Below are 18,959 nucleotides of genomic sequence, written 5' to 3'. Positions count from 1 at the left end.
AAACTCCCTTCTTTTAGCAGCTTTGAGCAGCCTTCTCACCTCCTCAGCCTCCTCCCTCGGGCTTGGAGGGGGGGGGGGGAACTCAGCATCAGAGGACCCGACACCGGCTCCTGCTCCTCCCCTCAGTGCCGGGCGTTCCCTCCCTTCCAACTCAGCCACCGCCCGGGGGTCCCCTTTCCCCTCAGCGCTTCCCGCCCCCCTCTCTCCCTGCCGCGAGCTCCAACGGTCCGCTGCCCACCCCCGCCTCCCTGCCCGCTCCCTCCCTCCCTTCCTCCCTCCTTCCCTCCCTCCCTCCTCCGAGGGAACGGGCTGTGTGTGTGCGCGGCTGCCGGCGGCACCGAGATAAAGGCACAGGAAGCGGAGTCGGCTCGAGCCGCAACGGAGGGCACTCGGGTTTAGAGGGGAAGCGAGACAGCCACCGGCCGGGGGACGACCCGACCCTTGCTGGCTCACGGACCTTCTCAGCCTCTTTACTTTCTCGCTTGAAAAGTTTTGCTCGGGGAGCGCCGGGGCTCCCGTAAGCCTCAACCCCCTCGGGCGCTGCCCCTTCGGCCCGCCGGCGCGGAGGGAAGGTGCGGAGCTTGAGGAGACGGAGCGGAGCCGGCATGGACAGGAACCCGCCGCAGGGTTGATCGGCGCTCCGGGCCGAGGTGTGCGTGCGAGGTTCGGCGATGGAGCGTCCGCAGCGGGCGGCGGGCGGGGAGAGCTAGCGGGAGGCGGCGGAGCCCCCCGGAGCCGCGTCCGGGACGTTGTCCCCGTCTCCTCGGCATGGCGAGGACTGCCCGGGGCGGCGGGCCCCGCTGCCCGGCTGTCAGCCTGCTCCTCGGAGCACTGCTCTGCAGAGGTAAGAGGGGAGACACTTGTCGCCGGGCGGGAGTGGGGGGAGCCGACTGGAGCTGCGCTGGGGACAGCACAGGAGTCACCAGTTGATCTCCTGCAGGCTGCGCTGGGCTGGTTTGCAGATACTCGGGCAGCGATTTGAACTCCTTCCTAAGCAAGCGTCTTGTTTTCCACCGTAGCGGAGTGTGAACTAAATTGCCCCTTCCCCCTTCTTTCCCTCTTTTCTTTAAATTCTGCTTCTGCTATTTTAAAATTTCGCATTACCCCCCTAACCCCTCTTTTCTTTATTTTTGCTACTTTCCCCCCTCCCCTCTTCTTTATTTGAGCGTTTGGAAACCTTGCATTTGACCAAATGAGAAACGGGGAAAGTTTTTCTGCCTCACCGACGATGATCTTTACAAATGCATCTCAATTATCGCGTTGCGTTTAAAATGATCTTCTGTGTGGGAGAGGGTGTCCCCAGTCCCAGCTTGGAGCGGAATATGGGGAGCGGTGGAAGCTGTAGGAGACACCAGGAGGACATTGACAGTGTATAGGAATAGAGCACTTTGAACTATACCGGAGTTTTGCATTGGTAGAGACTGGATAGCAGCCCTATACCTGGGCTGGACAAGATGCTTATTACTGTGATATATATGATGTCTCGGTCATTTTTAACATTACTTTGATTAAAGCAGAAGCTGCGGAACAGGACTGTCTTAAGAGAGGTAACTTGAATGATCTGCTCTTTTTTCTTGTCGCTGAACTTCTGTGATCACAGGGGTCCCTTTTGTCAAAGGCAAATCTTTGAAGTGATTCGGGGATGCAAATTGTGCATGATCCAAACAGGGGTTTATGTGCAGAATTGTAGGAAACTGCCATGCGCCAACACTTCTTGTTTTCTTGCTCACACCACGATAGTTGTGGATATTTTCTAAAGCATAGCCTTTTCCCCTGTTGGTGGGAAGGGGGAAGAATGGAAACTTGTAAAGCTTTCTGCAATTCTTGCCATTGTTGCCATCGCTAGGAATGAAAAACATAATTTTGCCTTTTAGCTTGTTGGTATTAATGGTGTGGTTCGAGTGACACGAGAAGGTTACTAATAAGACTCTTCACTGTTAGTTTTGTCCAGACGTGCTAACCTCTCTTCCAGGATAATTGATTGTTGAGGCAGTCATGAGATGTACGGAAGTATTTTGAGTACATTGCAATGCATAGCAATTCATAGAGGGAGTTTTCCCACCCTGATTGGTAGGGGAAACAGAATACTTAGCAGAAAATTGCACAGTCTCTTATTGCTGGTCACTTGTCCATTAATTTTAATGTACTATGTAAATCTCAGTGACTCGGCATGCTTTGGAAGTGCTGATATGAAGAATCTAAAGTAGTGGTTTCTGTTGATTGCTGCAGCCTGGAGGTGAGAATTGTATTAGCCTGGTGCTCACCTTTGGAGACTGTGTGAGATTAAGACTTCTTGTAAAGAGGGTCTGGCATTTTTCTGGTGCAGGATGTCCCTTCTGCCATGCAGCTTTGACAGCCACAAATGCATCTTCTCCAGTAAGTGTTTGCATTAGACTTAATATATTGAATTAGACACCCATATATAGGCATTATCCATCTGAAAGTATTTTTGAAAGAGAAATGCATAGGTTTTGCTGCTTCTCCTTTAAGAGTGGGAGAAAGTGTTACAGTGAGAGGTTATAAACAACCTAACCTTATTAAGTGTTTCTCTCTGCTGGAGCCTCAGTCAGTGTTGACTCATCTATGCTGTAAAAAAGTCAGTAGTGGTGCCACAGCTCACCACTGCTAGCAGCAGCTGCTGGGGGTTTCTAGGCTGTGCTCTTTGAGACTAAGAGAAAATATTACTTTCCTTTAGGGAAGAAAAGCAGAGCTTCTGAGAAAGGAATTTGCCTCTCAGCATGATCTCGAAAAGAGCTGGTTAATTAAACTTATTAAATAAGGTGTTTGTATGGTTTCCTTGTGAGGCCTTAGCAAGCATTTCATTTGCTCTCCCCTTGTGTATTTGCACTCTTTTTGTTGGTGTGTTAGGATGATTGTTCTGGAGAGCTAAAGTCCAACTAAATGAAAGTCACTTCATAGCTTGCAAGCGAAAATGTTTGTGCTGAGAAACTTACTATTATAGACAAGTTGTCATTTGCTATTTAAAGAGCTATATTTACTTCTCTGAACTCATTAGCATCTCCTATCAGGCCTGAATTTCTCAAAAAAATTCTCCTGAAATGTTGCCTTAGGCTTCAGTGTGCCATTATGCTGTGCTTATTATCTGGCCAATAATGCTAATTCATTCAATCTCAAGAAAAAAGCCTAGCATTTAATTTAAACCATGCCTCTAGTTAGACCAGGATGTATAAAAAGTCAGTGTGCAAAAGTGTTCTTGCATTTAGGTACAAGCACATGTTTTACATACCAATTACTGGATGCCTGTTCCCAAGGTGGAGAGTATGTGTGTGAAATTTTATTTACATAAGTAAATCCCAAGTGAATATATATTCCTTTCAGGAAATGACCTCTTTTCAGCAAAGTGCTAATGCATGTGCTTAAGCCTCTTTAGAGACAATAGAAGGTATCCAGGAGCTTGAAGTAAGAATATTTTGTTTGTTCAATCAGAGCAGAAATGCAGACGTAAGCTTATACATTTACTGTATTGTGTAATGCATAGATAACTGGGAATCCTCAGTTTCATATTAGCTGTGAACTAGAACAAGAATCATAGAAACTGGAAATACCCTATTTTTAGGAGTTTCTAGATTCTGTAAGAATGCACAGCTAGAGGATTGGATTCATTTGCACAAGAAGTATATGTGTCTAAGAAAGTATTAAACATGAGCAGTTGTTAAAAGTGAATGGAGTTACAAGAATTTTAGGTACTTTAGTGTTTGAAAACAAATATAACTGAAGTTGTGCATCCATAGGTTGGTATAGCACCTGCTTTCATCTGCTGCATTTTATACCACAATCATGGGATATGTCCTTGTGTCAGTCACACCAATGTGAAAACTGATTGAGGGTTTTTATTTCAAATATTGTTTCATTCTGATGTTAAATCGCTTAAGCTGCAAGGTTTTTTCTATCTTATTTAGAAAGTTCAGTAGTGGGGGATACCCTAGTGTTACGGAAAACTTTCTAAATTGTCTTTTTCTTAATTTCATTTTGCTGTGCTAGGTGAGATAACAACAGGGACTTGCATTATGATAAATTATAACTGTAGGGAGTTTTGGGAGTGGCTAATCTCTCTTTTGGATGTAACACTTTCAAAATGGAGATAGGAAATTGGAATATTAATAGCACTTTGTTTGCATGTTTGGTAGTAGATCTTAAAGTTTATTAGACAAAATATTTAGTAAAATCCTCAGCAGTTGCATTACAAATGTCTTTAAAGTGTATTTCTGAATGCATGGCTGATATAAAATGTCATATGTGTAATCATTTTTCTAATATAGAAATACATATCTGGCACTCACATTGGGGAGCTAAGCCTATGCATGAAATAAGAAACAGCACATGTTTTCATAAATGGTTATGACTAAGTATTGACAAACTGTTCATAATGAAAGGATGGGGGTTTTATTGAGAACTGGGATTTAGTTCTGCTTTTTTCTTTTTAAACTCTGTAGCAAAGCAATAGTTCAGCACCACTGGAAAGTTGCCTTGTAAAGAATAGCTACAAATTCTGGATAACAGCAAAAGTACTACAGGTGTTGGTATAGAGACTTCCCTGGCTAGAGCTGTCAAGGTAATGCCCCTCTGCAATAAATCTTTCTGAGCTGTGGTTACTTAAGGCAGTCAGGCAGGGGGCAAGTTGTAAGTTTGAAATCTTCAGAGTATGATCACACCATTGAAGAGGTGTCAAAGATTTGTTGTGTTGAATCCCAATTTTCTTCAAGCCTTTGGTAATTCATTTGATTTACTTGTATGCTGCATGCATGTTTGTGCTGCCACACTGATATTTTGGCAGTGATTCACATCTGGTAGGCTCTACTAGATGTGTCCTAGTGATTTTGAGGGAGACAAAAAGCCCATTATGATAAAAAATGTTAAAGTAAAATGGCAACAACTTGATAGAACGTGTATGTAAAGACGGTAATTGAAAGTCATCGAATAGGGATGTTAAAAAGTTAAACTGAAGATGCAAAGAAGGCAAACACATGTTGTGGGTTACTTGAAATAATACTTGTCCATCAGTTTGAAGGGGACATTTATGGTTTACTGGTTAGATGTGATACCAAAGAAGAAAATATATTTAGTGAAAGGCCATGGAGCAGGAATCAGACTGTCAGAAGTGCCACTTTCTTGCTGTTTTCATCAGTCATTTCCTTGTTTTTCTGTCATTTCTTGTCTTTCATCTACTCCAATTTTCTTTTGTTGGTGAAAGACTTAATCCTGCTTTTCCCACTTTGTCCAGTGGAATCTTTTCATTTGCTTAGTATCTGAAAACTGCTGTGGTACTAATCCAGGTAATATTTTGTGGTGCTAGAAGGTGTTATCTTAAGGTATTTGGCTGAAATTTCAGTGCTTTGTAGTTCACAGAGATATGTAATAACTTTCTGGCCCAAAAACTTGTTTTTATCTCCTTCAAACTCCTGTCCTGACTTGCTCTTAAAGCCCTGAGTCCTTTAGTTTTTATTCAGTTTTTCTTGCAGACTCAGTACCCTAGCAAAACAGTTTCACAGTGTTCAGCTCTTCAAGTAGTTGTACTGTTTTGTGTTCTGTGGACTGGCTCAGGCTCTAGTGACAGATGTGACCCCTTTGAAACAGGGAGGGACAAATGGTGCATTGAAAGTTCATAGCTTCTGCAATCTCTTCACTTAGAGGTATCTGGTAAAAGCCTGCAGATGCCTCCAGCTTTGGAAATATTTTCAGTCCAGTAGTACCTGCGTCTGTTTTAGTTAGCAAATGGAAATACTCTCTCTTTATCTATTTGTTCACGTTTTTTGGGTCAATACACAGCCTCAGGTTACCATTTTTCTTTTCAGCTGTATCTAGTGAAATGACCCAGTGAGTCTACTCTTCTTATTTTCTTTGCTATTCTGAAGCATAATAATCTGTTGAGCTTGAATTCCATAAACAAAGTGTCACTCCCATCACTAAAATTACAGGCGTCTTTGCAGCACTGGTCAATTAGGCAAAATTTTCTTCACGGTGAAGTACATTTTGCCTAAGTGGTTCTTTGCCAACACACTTAAGAAATGTGCTAATGTCTTATTGCATCATTGACATCTTGGGTCAGTAACTTTGTGCTTGGAGAGAACCTTTTCTGGCATTTCTTATGCTTGAACAGCACAGATCATGCTAATTGAAGTACCACTGTCATTACCAAAATGTTCTCTCACAGCTGGACAGTTCTAGAAGCTTGACAGATGTAAGAAGCTAGACAAGCTTCCTTAAGTAGATGCTTTTATTATATATTGCAGTAAGAATCTGATTTTGCCATCTGCTAGTGTTGCAAGTGTCATGTATAAGGTCAAGCACCTTTTTTTCTTAGCTGTTTTTTCTAATATAGTATCTTCAGTTTTCTTCTACAATTGTTATAAAGTAGCTATGATTTTATAGAGGAGCAACGTAAATTTTTTTTGTATTTTATCATAAATACATTAATGCTTGCTACCAGGATTTCTGCATTTGATGCTTTTGGTTGTATGTTCCCCTTTTAAGGTCAGGAAACAGAAACTTACAGAGGAGACTGTAAGCAAATTGCCCTTTTCAATACTCTGAAGCAAACACTAAGCCCCAAAACAGTGGTGAGGTATTTGACATTTACATGGAAACTTTGAAGTTAAATAAGAATGCAAAGGAAGGGGGAGGGAAGCTTGCTTAATTATGAAAGAAGACTTTGAAAAAAGTTTGTGCTTTTGCATGGAAAAAAAGACTTAATGGCCTCCTGAGCACATCCAAAAGCCAGTTTCTGTTTGCATGAACAGGAAATCCTAAGTAAATAAAAGGTAAGTTGATATCCCATGATACTGATGCAACAGAGGAGTTGATCCACTAGAATTTTCTTGTTAACTGCAGCACTGCAAAACGTAATCACAGAGTATAGATGTTGAAATATATCCACCAATACATATTTCTGCTTGATAGTTTTTCAGCGGAGCAGTACTTAATTGGAAAATATTTGAATGTATTAACAGATGTAATTAACAGAGCAATTTGCATTTTAGATGCAAGCACAATTTTAAATTTGCTGAGATAATTCAGTATTTTTTCACATTTTTTTCCTAATAAAGCTATTCAAATACAAACTGATAACAGATCTTGTATAGAGCGCATATTTTGTATTTTTCCATCATGTTGTTACAATATTACAAAAATGAACAAAGTCTTTGGAGTTGCTATGGAAAGATTTATTGTTCCAAATTACTTTTAAAAACCATTTTAATCTTATATAACAATTTTATTTCTTCTGTCTAAGAATCAAAGTAAACTTCAAAATGTTAGTTTCTGTCCTTGTGAAATTCTATTTTCCAACCAGTTGTATTGCCTGAGGGTGCAGTTCCTCACCAGCTTGAGCCAATGTAAACTGATGCTGCCAGGTTTCTGCCCTCTCCCAAACTGAGCAACCCTGTTTTTGTGCCAACTCTGACATACCTCTAATTCCTCTGTAAGCTGCTTCAGGGAGATAAAGCACATAAAATACTTAAAAAAAAAAAAATATATATTTTTTTAAAAAAAGGATAAGTTTGTATTACCTTGGGATAAATTTACTGCTTGTATAAGCAAAAAAGAGGATGGGTCCAGTGGGAGAAGGATGAAGTATGTCTTAAGTATGGTTTTGCAGCCTAGTATTTCCAGTGGTATTGGTTTAATTTGTTTGTGGGACACTATAGTAAAAAAAAAAAAAAAGATTGTTATGGGAGTTGCTTACATGATCCATCCAATGCAGGATATTAAACACTGAGAGGTTAGAGAACATGAGAGGCACTTGATAAATGAAGCAGCATTGTACTGAGTGTTTTTTCTCATTTTGCTGATTCTGTATTTTGAACAAATAAAACCAAGGCTTACATTAAGGTATCACAATTTCCTCATGCAGGTAGAATGCACTTTTTGATGCTTAAGATAAAACTATTTTCCTGAACTCAAACCAGATACACACTATCACCTCCCTCACAACAAAGAAAACCCTTTCTTGCACTATTATTGCAAACAGGACTGGTAGCACTGCTTTTTTTTAGAATTACCATTAAAAGGATTTGGGTTTAGTTTCTTATAAATTCCCAATTATTAACTGTTTTAGCTAAAGTGTCCCATGCCAAGCATCTGCCTCAGATTGAATGCAGTGTTTTTCTTTTCCAAAACTTCAGCCAAGAGTTCAGTGGTTTACAAGAAGAGAGCTAGTGGAGAGAAGGAGGGGCAACTACAGGTTTTCCTTTGTTTGAAAATAGCTGTTGACCTCTTTGAGAAGCACTCTGATGAAACTTGCTAGGAGGAGACTTGGGAGTTGTTGAGAAAACAGTCCATGGTTGATTTGATGGGATGTCAAGTTATCAACATTTGAAAGAATTAATTTGCTTATGACAAGGAAAGACTTGATGTATCCTTAGAGCTAAATCAATGAAAATTGCTATGCACTGGCCACATACCATGTCAGGCTGAGCTCTATTTTTCTTGCAATTAGATCTTCACTGCTAAAGTCTGACATGGGCAGAGCAATAGAAATGCAGGTAGGGAGTGTCCATCCTTGTGCTCTCTGGGCTTCATCTACTTTAATAACTGCAGGGAAGGTTTCTGGAAGAAGAAACTGCCAGATGGAATAAAGAAGGATGAAACTGGGGTTTAAGGTGGGAAGTCAAATGGGCAAAAAGTGAATGGGGCAGGAAAATGTGGTCTGAACTTTGGAAAGGACATGAATCAGTTTGGGGACACGTGGAAGGGAGAGTTGGGGGTTCTGGGTAAGGAAGAAGATTGACTGGGGGAAGAGTGACTGTAGGTGGTGTGTGGTGGAAAAAGTGAGGATGAGGATTTACAGAAAGAAGAACCTTGGGAGAGAAACACTGAGTAAAAGATAAATGTTTTGTAAGGTAACATCTTGGAATCCTGGGAGAAGAACCAGGAGTGAAAAAATGAGCAAAGATGTAATGGGGAGCATAAGTGGAGTTCAGTCCTGTGTTGATGGAAAAAAGGGTTCAGGCATGAACAAAACGTATATAGGAGTACATGGCTGCTAGAGTTTGCTAGGGCTTTTTTGTTTGGTTGTTTTTTTTGTCAGCCTGGGTTGCAGAACTCATTCTGTAGTAGTGATGAGTTGCATACGGAGGAGGAATGGACAGGTGAGCTGCAAGCCCACTCTGATGTCCCAATGTCCTGTGTAACCACGTAGAACCTTCCTGTTGCCATCAGTGGGAACAGACTCAGGCTCAGTTGTTTTCTAATTTAATTAATGATTTTAATGCTTGTTGTTGGCAGCTAAATTACTCTGTCAATCATTGTACAATGTCATTAGGCTCATGTTGAGACAGTGAAACCTGACTGACAAGTGGCCTATGCTTACTGGGCTATTACAGCTTGTTTGTTACATACAGTAATTCTCCAGCATTTGCTCAGTTGGTGGTGTGGATGTGCTGGTAGAAAGTAATTACACCTTAGCCCTCTTATAAACCCAATTCATTTTTGCATGACTTGATGTTGTGATTGTTTTTCTTTTTAATTTCATATCTCTGTAGAAAGAGCCAGAAAGTTTGTTTCTGCTCCGTAGACCTATCATTCTGCTGGCATGAAATAAAGAGCAGCAAATACAATAAATAACTACTGTGGAGAAGGTAATGTAGTATTGACTTCTCAGTATTGACTTAATTTTTGCTGATCAGAACATCTGAGCAGAGGAAGATTGAATTTAGCTGCCCCTTAGTGAGACTGGATACCTGCTTGTGAATGTGGTGTGAAGACTCATGAGGCTTTCAGTCTTGCAATAGATTTATATAAAAACTTGTAGAGGAATAATTTGCGTCTCACTTGTCATACTCCCTAGTAACTTTAGTTGTCATTCCTCACATTTCCACATTTTTAATGATGAGTTTAATTTAGGATTTTTTGTCTTCTTTGCTCCTCTGGTGGGTATGCTGAAACTTGATGTATTTCACAAGTTCCAGGTGTGCAGTATTGAACTGCTTAGATGGAAAAGATGCTTCTCCCTGGGGGTAGCTGTAATTTGAAATTTGGACCTGAGTCATACAGAGTATGGGTTGCACAACTAGAAAGGGCTCCACATTTTCTGGAGACAGCATCTGTGCTCTAAAATGCTTATTCAATGAATTTCTGTGTCACACTTTGGCACTAATAGCCAAAGGGACTGCACATGCCTAATGTAAGAGTAAAGCCGGGGTCTCTTGGAAAAGCTGATGTGACATTACATGGGTTTGCAGTTATTCTTGACTGGATCTCTTGTGTCTGGCCTGGTATGTCTTGATTGTGTATCTTCCACCCTTAGTCTTTTAGATGACAAAACCTACTGTTAAAAATAAGAGTTTTATTTGGCAGACACTAATTTTCCATCTTTCATAGGTGTTCAAAAAGATGGTCTTTTATGAGCAATGCTCTTGAGCTCAGACTGTTTTAAAAGCCTTTGTGCTCCTGTTGTTCATAATCATCCCATTGACAATTTTAGAAGGAAATTTATTAAAAGAATTCAGAAATGGAGAGCTCTCTTCCCATGTATTTGTTTAGCATGTCCTCTTCTCATTCCATCTCAATGAGAAAAGGATTTTTTAAATAGAAAGAACAAGAAATTGTAAGTAGGGTTCCCTGTTTTCTTTAATTCTCTCTCCAGCTGTATCTGCAAATGTGAATGCTTGGATAACCTCTCAGATTTAATTTGCCCATCTGTAAAATAGGATTGGCTACAGCACATGATTGCTTTTTTTTTACATACTATGGGTAGAGAAATATTTTCTTCTTCGGTGTAAGATTGCAAGTTCTTTTTGCAGTAACACCTACAACTGATTAGATGGTAATGTGAATTAATTCCCTTTTTACCCAGGGAAAATACCACTTTAATATGAGATTGGTATCATATGATGGTACTCAGCAGTTCACTCACTATGTTATGGAATCAATATGAAAATACTGACCAATTTGTGCTTTGGAATGCCAGCAAACCAGTAGAATTTTTTCAACTGTGTGACACAATGGCATTAGTATACTGAATTTTTTTTCCTTGGGAATGTCACAAACAGTCTGAAGAGGAAAGGGGGATTACTGACTGGTTTGGAAAGACAAATGCTAGCCTGGAAACAGCTATAGTGCAAAGACCATCTGGAAAGTCTTACTTTATTACATTATATGGTTATTCAAAGAGTCATATATTCATGATGTTGCTTTGGCTATTTCATGGATTAAAGGTGGATATCACTGTATTTCAGGCTCTAAGCTTCCCAAGTCATCAAAGCTTCAGGCTTCCACTGAACTTTAGTCTTGGTTTTGAAAATTCATTTAGAATTAAATTAGCTGTAGTAACGAAACTGTGGCACTTTAATAGGAATCATCAGATGACATTTAAACATGATCATGGAGTGCAGCAATGTCAGAATTACTTTGAGGCAAAAATCACGCCTTTAGGCAGTGTTGTTCAGGGAACTCACAAAATGCAAATAGTTTATATGGAAAGCACTTGCATTGATTTGGTTTTGGTTTATCTGGGAAGAGGAAAAGCAGCCCCTTTTGTCAGTGGCACGGATGTGTGAAGTTGAATCTACTGTTCTGAGTGCCTGGAAAATTTTGGACCCTGAAATGGATCTCTCAACTTTGTATAATGAGTCAGTCTAACAGTGGTCCAAACCCACTTAAACTTTAGGTACATTTTAACCCTTCTTGTACTTCATGGGCTCTTGCACCAGCTCTTCTCGTTTATCGTTTAATAACTGTATATCAAATTGAAGCTTTGGGTAACCAGTGCTTATTATTTTCTCTTGACTTTTTGTAGTTTGTTATTTTATCACTGGACTTCTCTGATATTAAAAATTGGATTTTAGTGTTAAAATGTGTGCGTGAATAACTACCAAGCTATTGGCGTAGGCTGTTAGCTGACCAAGTTCTAGCTCCTTTGTAATGAAGCAAATTCTGTTCTGGGTTCTCTGACATGCCCTACATACTGCAAGAGAAATCCTGGGCCTACTTAATTCTGTAGATATCTTGCCATTCATTGAGGTACCAATCTACATATACATTGCTTTCTATGTATCTAATAATTCCTGGTGGCTTGGTAAAGTGTCTTCAGTCATTTTACCATTGTTTCCTTTCCTATGAAGGGAAGCAGATTTGATGGAGGGACATTTGTAGGCAGATAATAGTTTCATGAATTCTTCTTTTAGAGCTTTTATATATTCCTTTTATTTCTTTGCTGGAAGAGGGGAGCAACGCCAGATAGAATTTGGCACTGCTAGACCCTGTCAGAGCTGAAGTAATTTTGGAAATCTCTCTCTTTTTTGGCTAATTAGTTTATGTTTTAAAAGTGATAGGTGCTGTTCAAGTAACTTTATTTTGGCATCCTTCAGGGTCAAATGTTTAAAACAATTTGAGTCCATGCATTCAAATAACTTAAACTACAATTAATGCAGACGATTTGAATCTTACAAGTAGAGGTATTTAAAATGTATTTATAATTGGTTACTTATTTCTTTGGGAGTGAAAGCTAATTATCTGGCCAGCTCTGGGTGTCTGCTGTAGAGCGAGATGGTTTGTTCTCTGGGTTTCAACTAAAAATGTTGTCTGTATCTTTCACCATGATGAACACCAGCTTACCTGTGGAAGACATTAAAATTATGGTATTTTGAGTATAGGTTAGATTAATTCAACCCATACAGACTTATTTTTCAAAGAGGTGGGTCTGTAACTTTTGTTAGGTGATTAGCACTTCTTGGAAATCCATGCCACTCATTCGCATTCAAACTCCAACATAGGTATCTAAGTTTAAGACCCTAAATTACTCTGTGCTTTTATGACCACAGAGGAGTAAGAAATGCTTCCAAAGGGTGATTGAGATTGATGTGATCTTTTGACTCCAATAGAGCCTTTATTACATCTCATCCATTCTTCCATTTCAGTAAGGTCCATGTTTAGATGCTTCAGTTACCCAGGATGAATCTGCACATACATGACTGAAGTTAGACACACACAACAGAAAATTCTTCAAACTTGAAAAACTGGAGCACACCAGTTAGTATTACTGCACATTAAATGTTAAAGGACGTAGCTGGAAAACTCTTCTGTTACCTGTGCTCTTTTTTATGGTTTTGGTTCCTGAAGCTGTTACTCTAATATGTCATGCAACCTTTCACCCTCTCAGAAAGCAAGTTTTGGGTCGTTAACTTCTACTTATCTTAGAAGAAATGGATTTATATTGAGTTTTAAATTTATTAATAATGCAGAACAAAAGTAAAGGACACTCTACATAAACACAGGGTGAATATGACCCCCCCCATACTTTTTAATTTTGAATTTGTCTCGCTGTATTTCAGATTTTAGCTACTCTTAACTGGAAATGAAATCAAATGATGAGAGCTTATGGAAGACTGTTTTGAAGAAACAGAAAATGCAAACCACATGGTATATTCACAATGTGAAGATTTAGTGAAGAAATCCTTCTTACTGAAAAAATGAACTCTAGTGGGCTTACTAAGCAGCATTTCAAAGCTGTTTGAGATGAAAGGTCTGTGGTCTAATTCATTGCATATGTGATATTTCCTAATGGATCAGTGTTACATTGAAAAAGAAGATGGGGAAGTGCAGTAAAATTGTGTGTTTTTTTTTCAAATTGATATTTTAAAAAGCTAAGGTTAATTGCAATTTTCTATCTAAAAAATGGGGCAGATAACTATATCAGAAAATTACATCTAGATTGATTGTTCAACACTTCTCGCTGTAATACCCTTTTAAAATCCTACTTTCTCTAATTGTGATAGTTTTAGCTGAATTTTTCCATGCTACATATCTCCTCACTGATTTGGGAAAGTTTCTGTGAAGTGGTTCAGTTGTTTCTGAGAATAAAGCCAGCCAGAAATCCTGAGTTCTAGCCAGCTAGAATCCTTTCTGTAAGCAGCACTAGTTGGGTTAAATGCTGTGATTTTCCCTGTTGGATGCAAAGATAGATGGTGTTTTCTTTATTCTCTTTTCTTTTAAGTGATGATGATGTATGAATGCTAATTTTCATTTTCACTAAGTAAGATTAATAACTGCAAATAACTCCTGCAAACATGTCCCTTCATTAAAAAAAAAAAAAAAAAGACGCATAATAAGGGGATGGAAATATTTTTTGAAGCTGTATAGGTTTTGGTCTAGTTCCATGGAAAATCTATTTGAAGTTGCCAGAATTCTAAGTCTGCAAATTTGGTTTAGTCTGTTCCTAATGCAGAACTGAGAGGGTAGCAGCAGAATTATTCTGAGAATCTTTGTGGAGCACGCTGCATCTCAGATACCAGAGCTGCATACGGATTTTCTTGGGTATGTTTCTCTTTAACTGTCCTAAGTCATCCTGGGTCCAGTTTCCAGGGGAAAAGCTGCAGAGCCACAGAGGCTCTTGCAGATTTTTGGAATGCCTCTTTCTCTATTCCCTTTTATGCAGCAAAGGAGGAGGAAGTAATCCCAGGGCATGACAAGGGTTAAAGAACAGGTGGTTATCTACGGGACTGCTGTCTCATTTTGTACACAGGATGGATAGCTTCCTGGGAAAAAATCCCAGTTTTTGTACTGAAGGAGGTTATTGTCTGTGAACTTCTGCTTCATTTGTTACAGAAGCTGGAAGGTGTGGAGATGTAACAGACTCAGCAGGGCTTTAACTTCTGAATCTATGCAGAGAGGAACTTCAGCATTTTGAGTATAAACAGCCTCTGTGGCTGTTGCTGTTTTTCAGACTCGGTGTTGCTGACAGCATTCTAGAACATATTTTTAATAGCCCTTCAAAGACTCCAAGTTTGTCCTCATGAGCCAAATGCAAACTACAGAAGGAAGATATAGGCACAGGATATCTGGTTTGAAGCATCTAATTTTACCTCTCAAACTTCCCATGGCGTTCAGAGCTTCATTTTCTGAATCCCTCCTTTACTTGCTGTTGCTACAAATGCTGGATAAATTTGCAGATTAACCTGTGTCTTGTGGAAGGAACAAAAATTTTAGGAAGTTAAAAAGGAGTTTTGTAACAGTCTTGTATATTATATTCTGTTCTACCTGCCACAGTTAGCACTATGCTTGGTGGAAAAAAAAAATTTGTTATGCTTTCATATTTTTTTATAGCAAGAGGTAAGCAAGAGCTTTGCTCAGAACTTTCACTTATACTGCATTCTTCAGAAAACCCGGGCCACAGGTTTTCTAAATTAGGCATCTGTATTAGCAGATGCTTCTGAGACTTTAGTTACTAATTTTGCTGTGCTGCAATTCACCCTTTTAAAACCTAAGAAAATTCTGTTCCAGAAAAGTATTTGGTAAGTAACTGTGTGGGTATTTCTCAAGTGTTCTGTGTGCTATCATGATAAACTGCAAAAAAACTTGATCAGAATTTTAATAATTCAGTACAGCACTTAAAAACTGTGTCTTGAATTAACGCATAGGGTTATACATAACGATGAAAAATGGTGAGCAGCTGTCCATTCTGTCAGCCTTAGGCAGAGTCCTCTGGAAGAAATAATGTGTCATTAAAGGTTGTATCTTAATGTGTATGTATGTGGGGATAAATTAAGTTTAAATCTGGATTTCCTTATTAGTTTTTTAGTGCTTTCCTTGGCAAATGTAACATTCTTTTTTGTGAAGGACCCTTCTGGCTCATTGTAGGCTATTCCTGCTGCTTTTAATATCCTTGGAGATTGATTCATGAAGTGCCAACATCTTGAGCTGTGGAAAAAGTGTAAGAATCCTAAAGAAAGACTCTGGATACATGGGAATAGGTTTGAACTCAGACTCTTTCTTTGCCACTTTGATCTGAAAGAGACCTCTTGTGATTAAAAGGACTGTTAACTAAGGATATTAATTCAATCAGTTCCATTTTGATGAAAAACTGATAGCATTAGCAACATACATAACAGCATCTGGATCAAGTTTATTGGCATGATATTTTAGTAAAGTAAAAGGTTTTCTTTTGAACATTTCTCTATGTGATGACTGCTAAGAGAAAACATTCTCTATGGGTAGATGAACTCAAGAACATTTTTATATTAGTGACATACAAGTGATAAATGGGCTGGTATAGGATTTGTCAATGTGTTTTTCCATTTCACTCACTGCTTGCTTATCAGAATGAAGATGTGAGCAAACAAAAGAAAGTTAAAGAGTTCAGTGGAAAGATGTTAGAATACCTGGCACAGCTGCAGGGATGGTGGTGGATCCACAATCCAACCAGCTTGGAGCAGTTCATGTTCTGAAAGTTTACCAACCACTGAAATCAAGGCAAGAAGAACCTGTAACTTGTTGGCTTTTTTTCATTAGATCTTCGAACACAGTTCATGCAAGAAAGAAAATCACAGTATTGTTTCCCTATAAATAATCAGGTGGCCACATTTATGACTCACTGTGTGCATCATGAGTGGTTTCAGAAGTATCTCTGATTTAGGAACACTTTTATAAGATGGCTGTAAGTGGCTTTTATGTGAGACAGAGCAGTAGAAACTGTACACAAATAAATAAGTTTGTCTCTTACCTGTGTAACTCTACAAGAAAATGGCTTTTAATTGGTGTAGCCTAGGATGCCAGGATTCAATTGAATTGGACCCTGCCACTACACAGATTTCAAAGTGCACCTCAGGGCTTCATCCTGACGTCAGTGATCTTGGTATTGGTCTTTCAGCTAATATGGTGCATTCACTGGGACTTAATAACTTCAGATGCTATAGAATCCCTTAAGAGTTCTTTGCAGCTGTCAGGAAATGAGGACTCAACACATTGCATAAAAATCTGAGTGTTTTCAGGTTCAAGAATGGTACTGACCTGTGTGATTGGTGAGAATACTATAAGAATGTTTTATCTGGTGCAGTTTTTAGGTCTTTATTTAGAATTTTTCTAGGCTTCTACAAAGCAGGCAGACTTCCAGTAAGATCTTTATAAATATTTCTGCTAATTAAGCTACTAGGAGTAGAATTGGGAGAATGTACTTACAAATTTTTTGAACGTGATGGTTAATGTTTTGAGAATGGCTTTGTCTGTTGTATGAAGAATTTCCTTCGAGTCAGCTTACAAAATAAAATACTGTTCTTTGAATCTTGGAATGATAATTTTCTTCAGTGGGCAGCAGAAATAAGGTAATAATATACTCAATTGCTTCATTTTTTGTTTTTCAAAAAGGAGGGAAATGCTAAGAATTTAGAGGGAAAGATGAGTGTCCTTTGTGTTTAGTTGGTTTTGTTGTGGTTGGTTTTTTTTTTTAAAAGAAGTCTATTCATCTGTATTTCCTAGAGTGCTTGTGTCTTACATTATTACTTTACATCACCAGCAAACTACAGTGCACCAGATTCCTTAGCTGATAAGTCGGGCTTTTATTGTTTTATACTTCTTGCAAGAGGCCTTACTTGAAAAGAAATATTTTGTAGGCTCTTCTTTTCACTGTATGAACATACAGCAGGCATTTGTAGTTCTGATGGTTTGTTTCTAATTTGCTAAGGAAACTTACCTTATTATCTCACTTTTTTCTCCCCATAAGTGTCATCTATTTAAAAATCTGAGGAACTGGTAGAGTCCAAGTAAGTTTAAATTAGAACAGAAATCTTTGAATTAGACAGCACAACAGGAGCACAAACTGTTTTATAAGTGGGAGTGACTTGGAAGGTTTCTTATAAGTTTGGTGAGAGGTGTGATATCACAGAGATTGGATGCTTTGTGGTATGTTATAAAACCCAGACTGAATCCAGAATTTTAATGCAGACAGTAAACCCAGAATATCTGTTTTGTTGAATCTAGGAGACGATCTGCAAAGCACATGAGACTCTGTCTGCTGCGTACATAGAAGAGCTCAGTATAGCACCAAAACAACATCAGGCAGCTTAATTTGTTGCTTTGCCTATTCAGACAGGCTGCCTGCATCCTGGTAACTAGATACATCTGCAAATACGCTGTGTTTTTTACCACTCCCCAGACCTGTTCTCAAGAACTGTAGATCCAGCCAGTGATCTCTGTTAGTAGGAAAATCAGTCTACCAATTCCATGCCATGGGTACCAGGTGAAAATTTGTGTTCTGGCCAGATTGTCCTTGACAGGGCAAAGTTTATTTCCTCTTGTTTCATACTTCACTTGTTGCTTAAATGTTGCCATTATGTTGGCCAATTTCCCATAGTAAATTATTTTTATGTACCTAATTCATGAAACAGACCAATCCATTAAGGATTCTACACTAAAAACTGGAGCTCATTATTTGTTCTTGTGGTGTATGACATCAGTAGAATGCCACAAGTTAATTATATTCTTAATTACAGCTTTCTATTGGATTAGAAACCTATTATACATAAAATAATTGCAAACCTGCTGAGATCACGTCTGATAACATCTAATTGTATCCCATGATTTTTTTACCACTAAACTTTAAATAAAAACTGGTATTTCATTTAGCTTGGGTTTAATTAATTGACATGCAAAATGTAATTAGAGCTGAGGCAGTGGACCAGCTCTCTTAAGGTAGTCACTCAGTAATTAATCGCATTTTGGGAAGCAACAGTTTTCAGAGCAGGAGCTATTCTTCTGTATTTCTGACAAAACCTTGAGGAGCCCCAACGGAAGGAAGGACTTCCTCTTAGAAGAGGAAGATTTGGACACTTGGAGCCATCCAGATTGCTCTTTAAACCTAAGGAAAGTGGATAGTCTTGCAGCATCAGGCATCTAGAATCTAAGAATAGCACAGGAAGAGAACTGACATCTAATTATTTTACCAAGAATTGAGGACAGGGTGTGGCTGTAGTATTCCTGGTGTAGAAGAGGTTACTGGTGGCCTGAAGGGCTGAGAAGTTCTTTCCTTGCCTCCAGTGGACTTACCTGCTGCCTACCAAAACCAGAAGAGTTTCATCTCAGTATCAGTGGGAGTGGGTTGGTTACCAGTTGGACAACTTCCATGTTTTTCCCTTGCTTTCTGAGTCCCACCTGCCTATAAGGATGTGGAAGATTATTTTTTTTATTTTTGCAAATAATTTTGCCATCCACTGTCCAAAGAGCCCAATTAC

General features: G+C 39.1%; 1 protein-coding gene across 2 annotated transcripts in view; it reads left to right on the top strand.

The window, feature by feature from the left end:
* Window positions 1-203: 203 nt before the first annotated feature.
* Window positions 204-18,959, top strand: part of TMEM132C (transmembrane protein 132C) — a 180,917-nt gene continuing 162,161 nt past the window's right edge. Inside the window, exon 1 of one of the 2 annotated variants that reach the window (XM_071763112.1) lies at window positions 204-844. In XM_071763112.1, coding sequence (XP_071619213.1) covers window positions 769-844 — 76 coding nt within the window. In that variant the 5' untranslated portion in view covers window positions 204-768. The remainder of the gene's footprint in view (window positions 845-18,959) is intronic. The other variant, XM_071763113.1, reaches the window with a different exon arrangement.

Source organism: Heliangelus exortis, chromosome 19 (genome assembly GCF_036169615.1).
Source record: "Heliangelus exortis chromosome 19, bHelExo1.hap1, whole genome shotgun sequence".
Lineage (NCBI taxonomy): Eukaryota > Metazoa > Chordata > Aves > Apodiformes > Trochilidae > Heliangelus > Heliangelus exortis.
This window is presented reverse-complemented; position numbering and strand designations above follow the sequence as displayed.